Here is a 15,803-nt window from a genome sequence, read left to right as displayed (position 1 = left end):
TGAAAGTACTTGAAATTTAGATGGATCGACGTCTGTGTTGACGATAAACGATGAAAAACACTCGTTTGATGGGCTGGCGTTGATGATAGGAGAGGGGGAAAAATAGGAAAATGACTAAATGGAGGGGGAAGGCAGTTTAAATAAGGAGGCCGATTACGCGTGATCCGGGAAGTCAGTATTTTAGGTAAGCGAGAGAGATTTACTCATTCTGCAATGCGGTGGTGATTGGCGGGCGGCGGGGAAAGAAAAAGGGCGTTATGAAGGGCCGGTTTCCAGCGCATCTACCAGGCATTGCCGAGCCCGCATTTTCCAGCGTCGAACAACATTGATACTGGTCACGTGTTGATAAGATAGTGAATTACACTAGCCTAATCGGGAAGTATACCCCAACCTTGACTCCACTCAAATGAATGTGAACTTCCCGCGTGGCTGGCATTTTTGTTGGGTACTGGAGGTAATGCTAGTCTAAGAAACTACTAGCGAAAAAGGAAGATTCAGTCGGTCGCGTTCATCATGTCTCGTGTTATTCAAAACTACGTCGCATTGCCCATATAGTAGGCTGTCGTGTATCACTATCTTTGCACCCTCACATCTTCGCATCCCATTCCAACTTCCAGCCAGCAAGGTAGACCGCATTGGAGAATTGAAACCGGAATAACAGGCGAAAAAAAAAACACGAAAGACAGAACGCCAAGACACCATGCAATCAAAAAAAACCCATAAAGTGGAATGTGACGAGATCAAGAGCGGAGGCAGGCATACTAAAAACTTTTTGTGTTGAAAAGGGAGGGCCATCCAGCAAAGAACAGCAAAGAATCGAAAAATGCCTCGGAAAAAGAAATCGTAGCGTCATCATGCGTGGCCGAAGCGACACGCAGAGGTAAAATGAAAACAGAAAGACGTGAGAATGACCGCACTAGATGAAAGCTGGAACGGTCACGTCGATAATTTGGGCCGACAACTGGTGGTAGCGAGCCGCACAGCGAATGATCCAACGAAACGTCCGCGGTTTATTATGCATCGCAGAGACAATCGCTCACATGTGCTGCTGGTCGAAACCACTGGCGGATATAGCAGGTAATGTTGAGAGGGAGTCAAGAAGAAAAGAAAATCCATCCATCAGAGTGCGCTGATACATGGTGGGTTCAAAGGGACCGAGATTGAGCCAACGGATCTGTCTAGTTCCATATCCCTTCACGAAAGTCGTCAATGATATGCTTTGAAGGCCGACCGGAAGGATCATAGCCAGTTTGAACGCTGTCATATGACAGTCTATATTACTCACCCTCTAATGACCGTTGGAGAGTGAGGATCAGTCATGAAACCGCGGTTGAAAGAATAGCGAAAAGACAAGGGGGAGGCCGAGGGCCGTGGAGAGGCACGTGGGTTGACAGCCACAGGAGCGCTGAGAGGAGCAGGAGAGCGAGGAGACAGCGGCGGCGAAGGACAGGCTGGAGCAGAGATATGTTTTGGGGCCTCGCCTTCACGACCGCTGGAGATTGATGGGTGTGCCTTGAGGTTCGATCCTTGCGGAGACCCATACTATGAGAAGTTAGTTAACTGTCATGCTGTGATTTGCTGCTGAGAAACTTACAAAGCAGTATTTATCGACCAACTCCTGGTACACTGAGGACTCGAGCTGTGGCTTGCTAGATACCAGAGAGGAAGGTTTCAGATCTTCCACACGAGCTCCAGTGCGGATATTATCGCTCACTGCAGAAGTAGGACCCTGCTCAAATCTGGGTGTTTTCTTGGTCGGCTTAGAGGTCTCCGGCACCACGGTCTCCCCAGATCTCGCACGGGCAGTCAGAGCGGTCCGATCCAGAGGAGCCTTCGACCGCATAGCAGCAGACAGCGACGCTCCGAAGTCGTACCGGTTCCCAAATGCCTTGGAATTTTCACGTCGTTTAGGCGGCTCGACCGTATCGATCTCATCCGAGGGCGTGCGAGTCAAGGGCGTACCATTCGCGTTATTGAATGAGTTTGTGAATGGCTTCTTATCGCTGAGGTCGGGGAAATCATAGGTAGGCGGCATGGAGTGCGGTCGCATGCTATGGGAGCTGGTGAAGGATCGGCTGCGCGGAAGAGCAGGGCGAGATCCGCCACTTGGAGGCTTGCTCGCGGGGGTCTTGGGTACTTTGTGGAAATCAACCTGATAGTTCACAGTATCATTGTTATCCCAATATTCCTGTCCCGCCACGTTATAGCGGATGCACATGAACATGGTCTTGGTCTCCAGATTGGCCTGATCATTGAGCTTGAGGTCAAACGAAAAGCGATCGAACCCGTCGGCAACTTGCTGGCGGCGAACATCATGGCAGTATGCCGCTGCAACCTCCGAGGTAGTCCTCCAATAATCCAGTGTGAAACGAGCTGTCACATTCTTGTGGAAAGCAAGATTGGCCACTGCCACAGTGCCGATCAAAGTGTTCTTATCAGCCGACAAGAACAATCGCTCCAGGCGGACCGGACGAGTGTCACGTGAAGAGATATCCTTGGGCCAATTGGCAAGCTTGATCTCCCACTCCCACGACGGACCGCGCGAGTCAGCACCAGATCCAAAGGGAAACTCAGCCTTGCTGTCGTGGTTTTCAACTGGTGAGGTTTCTGTGCTGACAGCCAATGGCCGGTCCAGCTGAAGGAAGTGACGAATATGCTCCAAGTGAGAGTCAAAGTGCACCGCCTTGGAATAGACGGGAGTGCCAGGCATGCTGGATGGTCGTCGCCGTGCCGAAGAAGGACGAAGAGCAGGTCGAACAAGCTCACCTGACTTCTTACGGACCATTGGGGGCTTGCACGACATCTCCACGTCACTTTCCTCGGGCGAGCTAGTCAGTGCCTGTTCCCGAGCCAACTCGATGGCGGTTTCAGTGGATGATCGAGAGTGGGTGATCTTGCGAGCTTCTTTGGATAATGGTAGTTGGGGGAGCTTGGGCCGAGTGGGCTTTGTCTCGGTCGATTGTGCACTAGAAGGCCGAGTCGACGTTTCTGGGTCTGATTGACCCATTCTTTCCGGTGAACTCTCCCTCCTTAGTTTGATCGATCGAACGGCAGCCTCCAGCTCGTCAAATTTGACACCCTCACCACTCCGGTATGGTGATTCTTCATCACTTGAGTTCAGTGCGGACTCAGGAGGCGATATTACCGCCCCAGGAGGGATGATAGCATTGCTTATTGGTGGTGGGGACTGACGGAGACTGGCGTGTGGATCGATAGAGGGGGAGGCCCGGGCCGGGGATTCTGGAGCTGAATGCACCGTCGGTTTGGTGTTCGAAGGACTCCTCCGATGACGACGGGTATATGAGGTAGAAGAATATGAACGGGAAGTCTGAACCCGTCCCGAGGAGGATCGAGCTAAACCGGGCCGCTCGCAGGGCTCGGTTGGTTTTGAGTACTCAATGTGCTGCGCGGCGAGCAACGTCTTTGATGGCGCAGTGTATGGCATCCGGCCGACTTGTGTGTCTCAACACAAGAAGGGGAAGGTAGATGGTAGATGGTAGGGCTATTCTTTCAATCACAATCAAGTGCTTGAAGTTGCGCCGTTAGTAGGGGTCATTAAATGTGTGGCGAGCTAGTGGCAAGAGGCGAAGAGAACATGCCATGGGAATCCACCAGGGCATAAAAGGGGAGGTGACACTTGAGGAAGGTGCCAGTGAGAAGGGTATGACAGGTAATACCAGAGTATTAAAAAAAAAAAGAGGAATTGGGTTTGAGAAGGGAAGGGAGCTTATACCGTTGAAGTATGTTCGAGTATTAACCAAAGTATCGGGAAAAGTTTAACAAAATACAGAGAGAAGAGATGTACATATATATAAAAAAAAGAGTCAAAGAAGAAAAAGAGTTCAAGCTCCCGGCACAGCCGTGAAGGGAGTGAGGTGATTTAAAGGTACCTTGGAAGTACCAGATAACCTTGGAAGAGATATAGTGGCGAAATCAAGCCATTTCCGCTATGACCGTTGAGAGAAGATAAGAGGTTGAAAAAGAAAATATCTAGAGAGATAAAAATCCGGTATTATAGCTTTTTGAGAGAAATCAGAAAATAAAAAAAGTGGAACAAGATAAATAAAGATCCCATCCAAGCGCCATAAAATTATTGTCTAGGTGCGTCTGCTTTGCATAGAGACTCCAGGTCAGTGCGTCCCGTATAGGTGGGGGATAACTTCCTGAATTTTTCTTTTTTAATTTATTATAATTTACTAGATTTTTATCATTTACCTATTTCTATTTTACTATATTCTTATGGGCAAATGCATTTGATATACTATATCCGTGGACATCCTAAATCACATATCCAACCTCCCAAGGTTGAGTTTTCCGAAATCTCCGACATGTGGTCCATTCGCACGAGCACGTTGGATGATCTCTTTTGCGAGATCACTATAATGCACTCGTAGTTCCCCCTAGTGTCACAAATTAGCGGACTACAGGCCTCCATCAGCCCACAGGCGCTAAAGAGGCCCATGTACACTAACTTTGCTTCAACCTGTATTCCCTGTTTTTGACACGCATATCATTTTTGTATCACTCATTTATTCTCACATCAAAATGAGTCTGGGGTATTGAAAACCGAATATCCTCTTAAACCCTTCCACCCCAGTGCCATTGAGACGTGGTGTGTGGTACGGATCTTCCCTTATCAATAAAGCCCGTGGTCCAAAGATTGGCCAAGATTTATGGATCGCCCATGGAAAACCTGTTTGTCCCAGATTTTTAGTCTGTGGCAGATAGACAACTTTTTTTTTTTTGTTCACGCACAGGTAACTAGGGATACATTGCCCCATGCAAGTGCTAGAAGCATAATATCCACCCCCATCCCTTCCCTTCGACACCGTGTTGCATATAGGAAATTTTGGTGCTAAGGGGGTTCAAAGTTACTCGTCGTGCTACTTTCCGGATTATAATGTAAAAGGCTATGGGGGGGGGGGGGCTAGAGAAATGGAGAAAGAAAATGAGGGAAAATAAAAAAAAGAACCAAAAAACACAGCGTCTAGAACATGAAATTAGATTGATCATACTACACTGTTACTACACTGTTATCAAGACTTGCTTGACACTTCCTGGAACCTTGGATCAAGTCTACAAATGAATATGCGGTGGAACGAGACGAATTTCCTTTCCCGCTACACGACCATGGTCCAACTACGTAGATGTCAAAAGAAGAATTCCATTTTCCCAGTTTATGTATGGAATCCCACTGTGACGTGCATTTGAAGACTGATTGTGCACTATACTCCGGAGTTCGGTGGATCTATATCATAACATGAGCTCCACCGAGGGTGCCGCCAAAAGCCGGGACTAAGATAATGGAGATATGGAGTTCGGAGTATGAAGATATGGAGATAATGGAAGTTTGAGATTGTGCTATTCAGATTTCCAATCGAATTATTGTAACTGAATGCAGAGAGTATTCCAATGTCCGAATGCAGATCCGAAATCACGACTTATATTGTATAGATTGTATACAATGTCGTGGTAATTCCACGCGGATAGTCCATGATGTCAAGGCGCATTTGATAGTCCCCGATTGCCTTGGTTTTTGTCCACCTTGGCGGGAGGTCTGGACCCCCCGGTCGCTCGTGCATACATATTTTTTTATTGTCCAAGACATTCATAAATTCTTAGTATGCTTTATTCTTTTTGATAACCATACAACATACGTTGAAAAGCTAAAGTCTGGAAATATGTATGTTGTATATTCATCATAGAGTAAGAGTCACATACTCTGCCAAGTCTTATATCTAGATTGGTTTTCCGCGTTTCACGATACCTTCAGCCCCCACGGTGACTCTCTCTCCATGTCTCACCAATTAGCTGTACCAGGTCAAATCCATGATTTATTAAAATTTCCAAAGTGCAAGCCATCCCGAGCTCTAGAACTACCCTACGAAGCTATTCTCGTCAAACGCCTACGCCCGGACCACCAACCCCTTTGTTGTGTCTTAGCGTCGCAGAGTTTTCCGTTTTGCCACTCCATTGGACTATCCCAACAAAATAGGTGGCTGTCGGTGGCTACCATATGGCGTTATGGCGGCGATTTGTTTTTATTTCTCAATGATCTCCTCGGACATCCCACGAGATTGGCGAAACCCTGAACCCCTTTGCATGGTGGGTACCAGGGTACCCCGAAGTCTCGTTCTGACAGTTCGAGCTCTTCTGATCTGCACAAGGCTATGTTGTTGATCTCCAGATTTTTACCCCCTCCTTTTCATAGAGTTATCCCGCAAAACTCTGCCAGATATCCACTGACTGAATATGGGTAATCCAGCCTACGGGCGTACCCGATACATCTTCTGGATCCTCATTGCCAATATGAACGTCTCGGTGAAGCGGCAAGGTCGCAACATTCCGAGCTGCAGGGCGATAACGTCCGCTTAGCCCCTTCTTGCCGAGAGCCCTGGAAACTTCCGTGCGCTTTTTTTTTTTTTTTTTTTGCTATTTTTTGCTTTTTTATTTATTTTCTTTTTCTAATTTGATCCCGAAATCTGAGCACCCCTCCATCGGTTGTCCGGTTCACGGGAAACCCGAATCGGGTCATGGCCCGCAACCCCTTGAATACATAGTAGAACGTGTTATGGGGTCGAAGCGCCGAAGCGGTCAGACTAGAACCTATCAGAAGTATATCATGCTCATGTGTGAACCTTGAGATCACAGAGTTCAGCCTTAGGGTCTTACTTTCTGATGGAATGGGAGCAATTTGCTAATCTATTCATGAAATGATCGCCCAGATGCGATCTCACATTGCAATTTGCAATTTGAACCTTCACATTTTGACATATTTTCTAACGGAGTGGTGTGCTCCTTGAAATCCGCCTCATCTCGCAGACGACCATTCCAGACTGCAACTCACCCCGAGGGCGCTACTGTGGCTGAACTCAGACTCCCATCACCGGTCCAGTTTCCGAGAATCATCTCGCGCAATTCAAACCGACACTGCTAAGAATAAGCTTCCCCTGCTTCACCTTGGTAAAACACGCACCCGCTTTGGGCAGCGGGCCTGTCCAGACTGCGATCGCTGCTTGCCAAGAACAAAAGGAAATGAAGCGTGAAGAGTATGCATTAAAGAGACCAGGGCTGTGAAATGAGAGAGGGGCACCGCGTTTCCTAGAGAGCTCTAGCTACCCCGCGTAGATACAGCTGGCGTCAACTCTTGCATTCACGATGCATCTTGCGAACTCGGAGTTGATGCGGAGCCCGGGTATCGGAGCGACGCGGACATGCGTTCTGATCCCTTTTCTTACCCCGCGGGCTATAAAGTTATACCCCAGGATTTGCGTCTGGTTGGCAATGATTATGCCTGGATGATCTGCCAATGAGAGATGCCGGTTTGCGCACTATGGTTGTAGGAATAGAATCTTGCCCGGATATCCTAATCGGAGCACACTCGAATACACCCGATGGCGATGTGTATGCAACATTCCAATTAGACCTCCATACGACAATTGGAAGTTGTGATATGCCAACCCTCCCAATTAATCGTGTGTTGCACAGAATAGACGTTTCAACCCGTTTCAACTCTGGGCATTTCAAATTTATGATGCAAGATAGAAAACTCGACTATGATTGGCCCGCAGCTGCTGATAGCTCAAGGTTAAGAAAATCGCACGCAAGCAGCGCATATGGGCTGACTATGCAATGTCGCACGTCACGCAAATCCTAGACGCGCCTCTTCTGCAATGCACTGCACCGAGCACCACCTGACCTTCCAACATCCCTGCGGGCCACACGTTCCCAAGGGGCATCTGTATGCCGGACGTTGTATCTGAAAAAAAAAGTTGCTGAGGAAGTGGCACCACCTTACACATCTTGGCATCCAGCAACCACTGGCAAGACTGGGTAGACGATCAGGGGCAGCCGCTTTAGTCGATTGCATATACATCTAGGTGGTATACATGATGCGTTAAGTCTAGGGACAGCACGGGCCTTGAATACTAGTGCATAGTAAAATTATATCAAAATTTACTTAATATATACTTCCGAAAGCCTATAGCACGGACAACTAGTAGCCTCACTCGAAGTAAGTATATTGTATGTATACCCTAGCCCCGCCCCACGCTTATGCATAGCATGCGAGAAAGGGCCCAGCGCCAAAGCAACCCCCACCAAGTTCGAAGACCGGCCAGAACGGAGGCGCGGTAGTCAGTGCGCACGATCCCGGAGATACGACTCGACGGTGCAGTGATAGTGGGGCGTGGATAGTCTGCGCGGCCGTGCATAAGGCTTTACATTAGTGCGGCGAACTGACAATTGCTATGCATGACGGGGTCAGTGCATGGGTGTTCTGGGCTGTTGGAGGGTTTTATCTCAGGGGTTTCATGTTGACATGGCATATTTTATACTTTGCACTATTCATTGATTTTGTTCTGGGGAAAATGATTTGCAACTTGCAGGTGTACCCCGAAGTCGCGGGGATTTATCTCCACATTTTGTCATTTTTGACAAAGTTCCAAGCTTGATACTTGAGAGATTACGAAATCTTCAATTGATATCTCAAGTTAATTATAAGTCCATTAGTTTCCAAGGTTGCTATAAATGGATAGATTACCTAAAAGTCAAGCCACAAATAAAAAAGAAAAACAATAGTACTCGGTTACAAAACGCCGAAGCTAGAGGATTGGCTGATCTGTGCCCGTTATCATCCCACCGACGGGAGAGGCGTTTCCTGTCAGCGTTATAGAAAAACGCCCATTTTTGACAACACGAGAATTGACGCCTTAAAATTCGGAAACCCGGCCCTCCTTGGCCGTCAGCTTTTGTGAATACACCTGGACATTCAACATTTGGATATCGAAGATAAGTACGCGGGGTAGGAAGACCTAGGGAATGTTTTGAGGCCTGGAATGGACGGGGTCAAGTCGCTCAACTGTGGGGTTGAAGAGGGCCTAAGAGCGTCTGAGTGATAATGATCGCTACTGGGGTGATCATTTACTGTTTCTTGTTGCTCCTATCAAAGGCATATTGTAGGCCAATTATACTCTTTCCTCTAGAAATAGGACGCCCAAAAGATAAAATAGAACTCTTTTACCATGCTATCTATCAGACTAGTTGCTCAGACTATCAAAATCCCGTGTCTAGGATAGAGGCATAAGCCGACTACTTTTGGCTAAACCGAAAACTTTGTACTTTCGTGGCTCCTGAAACTCTGTGCACAGTGTACTTGTGGACATATGTAAACAACGTTCTCGGATTCAACGGATATCGCTATCTGCGGAGATGAATATGGCTTGTAGCCCTGCACCTCTCAATTGCGGGGTGCATCTGCCACCTCATACTGTCCGAGCGATATTATCGCCTTACCGTTTAATAGCCTTCCGAGGTGTTTTAGTAAACAGCTGACAATGCAGCTATCACGAGGCAAGGCAAACAAAGCCCCCCTAAATTGATAGCCGACGAATAGATCTGATATTCCCCTGCTCGTCCAAGACCTATGCTCTCCTCCCTATCCTCAAGCCACAGCGGGAGCCAGGGAGCGGGCCCTAGAAGCCGAGCTTGACACAGACCTTCCCCACACTTTGACTGTCATGCTCACGCAGATGATCACAACATGCATCTTGCGCCGGAAGATCCGTGAGGAAAGACAGCGTCTATCTCCCACGCGAGGTATGCACAAACACTGAAGCACACAAAGTTCTTCACATGACACTCATAATGGCAGGTCCAACTCCGATGTTCCGACCTCACAATGTGGTCAGACTCCGAGGAAATGGCATCTCAAAGTCAATTCTTCGCTTTCTGGCAGCCACCCCCTCACCGCTACCCATGATAAATTATGGAAAACTGCAAAGTCCACCAGGGAGGTCTGAAAAGACTTCTCTTCATCTTCCTTTTTCTCTTTTGCTGGGGTCATCATCCACCTCACTCTATGTGATCCCACCCTATGTGGCGGACTATACTAAAACTCCACTGAAACTTTTTCTTCTCGGCCGGCCTGGTCCTGCTCAGGGACCGGCGCTCGGACTTGTAATTGCGTTGTCACTAGAATGTACCTCTATCTTGCGAATGGACCGTGCGTGTGCTTCCATGGCGCTGAGGGACGTGTCCTGCATCTTTGCCGCCACCAGGTCGGCGAATGGGTGGTTTTGTCGGGGAGATGGCGAAGAATAGGACAGATCCCTATAGCCTGGTTTAGAATACGCTGTGCAGACTTGAAAGCACCGGTATCGGGTGATTTAAATTTGAGTCCGTTGACCGCTTGGTCTTTTGCATGAGAAGAAATGGCATATAGATTTATTTTCGCTAACTGGGCTTCTTTGACACAATGCCTTTGTCCAGCATATACCCTGCCAGAGTTCCTTTTATGAAGATTCCGCAGTCAGGTTTACCATACTTTGAAATTTGATGGTCGCCAGTTACCAAGGGATCTCAGTCAATTAGATCAATCCATGTATGCAGCGAGATGAAGTGTTTGCTGATATTCTTTACTCTGCTCTAGCGATTCTACCTACATATTATTCCAATTTGACCAAGGGAATCTCCCAAGAAATTGCATGTTTAGATATATATGTATTCTGCTGAAACCTCTCTAAGCCCATTTTCGCCTGAGGCCTACAACCTTCCAAAGAATGCACCTGATGGAAACCATCTACCATCTACCATCTACCATTTACCATCTTCCATTCTCCATTCTCCATTCTCCCCACATTGCTATGTTTGACCATTTTCATCAAGCTTCATCAGGTGTGCAGGAATCTACCTGGTGTCAAGAACCACTTTATAGCAGTGATAGGCAAAACTCAGGACAGTCCATATTCCCGAAAGAAAGTGGAAGTTGAAGTTTTGAAGTGAAATTGAAGCTGTAAGCGGGAGATCACCGGGTCCATTGGTGGAGCCAACTTCTGCCCACATTTATCCTTGGTCTTCACTCCCCCCCCTCTATTTACTTGTTTACTTCCGGAACTCCAAAACTTGCTCATGTCTCAAGTTCAAAGTTCTGGATTGGCCGACCTTGAAAAAGAGCTGGTATGCTCTGTATGTACTCCATTCCGCCCCCTTACATTTATCTTTCTAACACCGCTCTTTGCCCCAGATTTGTACCGAGCTCCTTTACCAACCCCTCACTCTCCTCGACTGCCTCCACACTTACTGCGGCTCATGTGTGAAAGAATGGTTCTCCGCGCAAGGGTCGCGTCGCCCCCGCGCCTCCCCTCGATTTACCTGCCCGTCTTGCCGTGCTGAAGTGCGCGACACCCGCCCAAATGCCACCGTGACGACCCTGCTGGACATGGTCTTGACCGCACACCCAGATCGAGCTAGAGCAGCAGATGAAAAGGTGGAGATTGCTACTAGATACACACACGGGGAGTCGGTTTTCCCAGCACTTCCTTCGGGCGGGGAGAGTGCGGAGGAGGACGGCGAGGACGATAGACGCCTTCTGGAGGATGTACGCGAGCTGAGTTTACGCGAAAGCCGGTCACAAGCTAGGCGCGAGGCCCGACGGATGGGCCAATCCTCGCGGACGCGTGAGAGAAGCAGCCATACCGAGAGGCCTACGGAGGACGGTCGGTCCAGGCGTCGGAGGGATGATGATACGACGCGGCAGCAACGTACATTACGGCCCGATGATTCGGAGCGCACGCGGCGAATCGAACATCAATCTAGTCTGCGTTCCTTATTGAGTTTGTCCTCTGATGCGGAGACTATGGAGGAAGAGATCTTGCGGCAAATTCTTGAGGACGGATTACTGGACAACATCAACCTCGATAATCTCGGTCCAAGGCAAGAAGAGGAACTCAGTGAACGCATCGCGGATGCTTACCGTCGGAGGCATATGCAAAGATCGCAGTCTCGTCAGGGACAAGAACAGGGACGAGAACAGCGGCAAGAGCCTGACGGAATTGCGCGAACACATGCGAGGTCCGAGTCCGCCCATAGGACTGCAGAACCAACGGCGGGTACCCGAGAACACAATGTTAGAAGACCGCCAATTTCCAGGCCGCATCTGTTCGATTTGGCTCCCACACGGCCGAGCGTGGGCCATCAAAGGCGCAACTCGGAACAAGTAGGTGGGCGCCGAAGGACCTCGCCCGTCCGAACAAATCAGGCGTCAGCGTCAGATGAAGCCATAAGGCCTGCTGCCCGATCCTCCAGTGATATGACTGCGGATCGTCGCGTCTCTCAGGCTGGGCGCTTACGATCAGAGTCATCATCAGCCAGGCCGCGACGTGCCACAGAGTCAGAACAGAATCTCTCTAGCACGCTGATGGCCGGAGGACGAGAACGAGGCTCCTCTAGACAGATCAGGAGTCAATCAGCCACGAACTCTCCCACTTCTGGCGCTGCGAACACAAATTCATCCCGCCATTTGACTCATACTGACCACACCCTTCCGTCATTATCTTCGCCCCTTGTTCCAAACCGGTCAGATAGACGAACAAGACCATCTTCGTCCCGATCCAATGTTCCTGCATCTCCCACTGTACAATTCTCAGAGCCCTCTATCTCCTGTGACCGTTGTGGAAAGGACAACATCCAATATAGTCTACACAAGAGATGCACAAGTTGCAAGGAAGGAAACTTCCACCTGTGTCTACGATGTTACCGCTTGGGACGTGGCTGTCTTCGATGGAACGGATTTGGTGCCTCCGCACATACGACATTCCAAAGAATCATATCGTCGTCTACTCGACGCCCTGTACAAATTGATGACTCAGGTCATATCCTAATGTGGTTTAAATATCAGCGGCCCTCCGAGACTTCTCATCAAACGATGAGCGGAGAGAGACAAATGACGAGCGACAACCCGGTCCGCCGGCTACAAAGCGGCCTCTTCTGTGACACGTGTCAATCGTCGGCAAACGATTGTTTTTGGAAATGCAATCAGTGCAACGAGGGGGACTGGGGGTTCTGTAACTCCTGCGTCAACCAAGGAAGATGCTGCACCCATGCCCTATTGCCCATCCGGCGCATTACCCATAGTCCACCTCCATCAGCACTGTCTACCACACCGCCGCCAGCTGAATCAAATACCTTCCCCACACCATCTGAGATCGAGAGCTTCAAAATTCTCTCATTTTCAACAAACTGCGATATCTGCACATATCCAATCCCAGCCTCAAATACCCGCTACCATTGCCTGGAATGCAATGGCGGTGACTACGACGTATGTACAAACTGTTACCTCAAACTCGTGGCAACGGGCAAAATAAACAAAGAGAACGGACACAACGGTTGGCGCCGCTGCCTCGCCGGCCACCGCGTGATCGTAGTCGGTTTCGAAGACCACGAAGAAGGCCAGCGCCGTGTCATTGTCCGCGACCTTGTGGGTGGCCGCGCCCTGAAAGACGAGCATGTAGCACAGTCACAATTACAATCACAAACTTCCTCCCCAGCAGCCGGAGGCCCCGTTGCATCCCCGGAGTTTGGAAACGGTGACTGGAGTTGGAAGGACGGTCCCGAGCGCCGTAAGAAAGCATCCCGTCTGCGCGCTGGACCTGCCCCCACGAACGATACCAGCAGAAGTTCTGTCTCTGCTTGTGATCCCTCAAATCCACCCGTTTCCAATGCCACCGTGACCCCGATTCAGGGTATCCCGCCCTTCCGCCGCTTCCCGCCTAACGGTGGTGTCGGACTCGTCGTCCACGCTCTGTGGTCCTGGTACCCAGAAGAAGAAGTCTCAGACGAGCTTGTTTTCCCGCGCGGTGCGCTTATCACTGAGGCGGAGAATATAAACGACGATTGGTTCTGGGGGTGTTATGCTGGTCGCACGGGACTCTTTCCTGGTTCGCATGTTGAATTCGTCAGGGAGATCCTTAGGTAAAGATAAGATGCCTTTGCCTTTTTGCGTTTGAAGATCGCACATACCTATGATACGCACGACATGCATCGTATACCCGTTCTACTTTTTCTCTCTCACTTTTTTGCGTCTGTTCGTTGCATAATTACGATGATTATGACCGTCGGAGTTATGAATTTGAATGCTGCATCTGCATTTCCCCTCATCGCATACATAGTATATTGTTAGATTCAATGAGCCATGCACATCTATATCGTCCATGATATACGGAGTACTCGAATGAATATATAAACTCTGTGATGGGTATCCCTGCGATTAGGACTATTTACCTACATACCGAACACATAGACCGATAACCACACCAATAATAGCGCCAACCAGTATGCCTATACAGAGATGCACGACAGCATACTTCACCACACGTGCCTTGGAACCGTATTTCCACTCATTCATGAAGCTTTTGTTGGTGGTGAGAGTGCGCTTTTGGGGGCTGCTCGGGCAATTTCTCAACATCATAATCGGCCCCGTTCGAAGCAGATGTGTGTGCATGTGTCTCTTGCTTCGTATGTTCCATCTTGTGTACAACAGTCGGGCTTGACCAGTTGCTGGACGTGGTTTGGGCCTCGTTAATACCTGTCAGTTCAGGATTCGATGGACTTTTCGGAGCCTAAACTCACCTACGCTTGGTTTTCTTGTTTCCTCTTCGGTCGTTGGAATAACAATGTCTTTTGATCTGCGTCGCGAGAAAGGATGGATGGGGCTGTCTCGATAAATCTCTCGGGGATCTTTCTCATAACCTTCAGTTTGAACGGAGAAGGCGAATAGGAAGAAAACAAATAATAGGAATGCTAGGTGGTAGAGGTTACAAATCGGATCTACCGTAACCGATTAATTGTTGCAATGGGGCAGAGAATTGCCCGACCGCTACAACATAGACGATCGCTAAGAGAATGTTAGATTGATACATCTGTTGGACTGGTGGGTCTCTCTAGGGGATCTACATTGGCATCTGTATACGATGTAGGGAGGCCGGCCTTGACTCCCTATGACCGATACCATCCACAACATTGACGGCCAAAATACTCAGACATCAAGGCAAGCTCGGTGTATATATCTACGAATAAGTTGTCAATACATATTGACTCGAGAAACTCATGACGTAGAGCTTTTTCCTCTTGACGATCTTTGGGGCCACATACGGGCTGTGGGTCGGGGGCCGTAAGAGTATTGTAAAATGTATTGCGGAATAATTAATCTACTAGAATCCAGGGGTTTCCAGTTGAATGATAACTGCGGCCTCATTGGCAGTCTACGCATTTTGACCGGTAGAGAATGAGTCGTTTCGGCCCTATAAGGGCACCCGAGAAGTAATTCTAGAGAATATGTTGGATTCCTACTATACATAAGGATGTGGGAAATATAACAAAGAGGATAGCGCATTCGGTAAGCGAGCAGTCCATGTAAGCCAGTGGTCCCAAAACACGTACTAAATGCGATAAATTACAACTTGATATCTCAACAACGGTAGTCTGTATGAAATTTTCCATACAGCCGGGATGCTTTTTATATGATATCCGTCCACTCGAAGGAGTTTTTAAAAATTTGGTGAACTACTAACTGAGATATATATATCCTAGAGCCTTTGGCGTAATTTTCGATACCCCAACAATGCGAGATTTAAAATCATTTGAAATTGATATGTACGACCAAAAATGCTTATCAATAGCTATCCATAAGTAGTCAAATAAAACAAAGGTGTTGGTTGTTGAGATAAGTGTAGCATATATCAGATTTACTATGTGTTTTTGGACCACTCGCTTACCGAATACGTTATAGCTTGAGTACCTCTCTGTTGAACGGAGAACGGGTCGCCCGAATCGGTTAGCTCGAGCCCAGAGTGAGACGACCCCCCGAACTTCCACCTTCACATCAGAATCGAGTTGTTGTTGTGCAGCCCTGCTACCCTTCAAAGTGTATCCCGCTTCTTTTTCAAAATCTGCATATATTTCACTATATCATTACCATCGGCACCCACTTGATGAGACGGACTTATTCATCACTCGGCTGACAACCA

The 15,803-nt window shown here is 48.4% G+C and overlaps 2 protein-coding genes across 2 annotated transcripts; one reads left to right on the top strand and one right to left on the bottom strand.

Moving 5' to 3' along the window:
- Positions 1–1,036: 1,036 nt before the first annotated feature.
- N7517_001953 (protein phosphatase regulator GAC1) lies at positions 1,037–3,445 on the bottom strand (the record flags this gene model as incomplete). Its single annotated transcript, XM_056719683.1, has 3 exons — positions 1,037–1,061; positions 1,286–1,542; positions 1,595–3,445. The coding sequence occupies 3 exons, from the start codon at positions 3,443–3,445 to the stop codon at positions 1,037–1,039; spliced, it is 2,133 nt and encodes a 710-aa protein (XP_056583818.1).
- A 7,463-nt stretch (positions 3,446–10,908) lies between these two features.
- N7517_001952 (SH3 domain protein) lies at positions 10,909–13,753 on the top strand (the record flags this gene model as incomplete). Its single annotated transcript, XM_056719682.1, has 2 exons — positions 10,909–10,965; positions 11,024–13,753. The coding sequence occupies 2 exons, from the start codon at positions 10,909–10,911 to the stop codon at positions 13,751–13,753; spliced, it is 2,787 nt and encodes a 928-aa protein (XP_056583817.1).
- Positions 13,754–15,803: the final 2,050 nt, after the last annotated feature.

This window comes from Penicillium concentricum, assembly GCF_028827145.1.
Source record: "Penicillium concentricum strain IBT 3081 chromosome Unknown utg000001l_segment0_segment0, whole genome shotgun sequence".
Classification (NCBI taxonomy): domain Eukaryota; kingdom Fungi; phylum Ascomycota; class Eurotiomycetes; order Eurotiales; family Aspergillaceae; genus Penicillium; species Penicillium concentricum.
The sequence above is the reverse complement of the archived record's forward strand: the minus strand, read 5'-3'. Positions and strand labels throughout refer to the sequence as shown.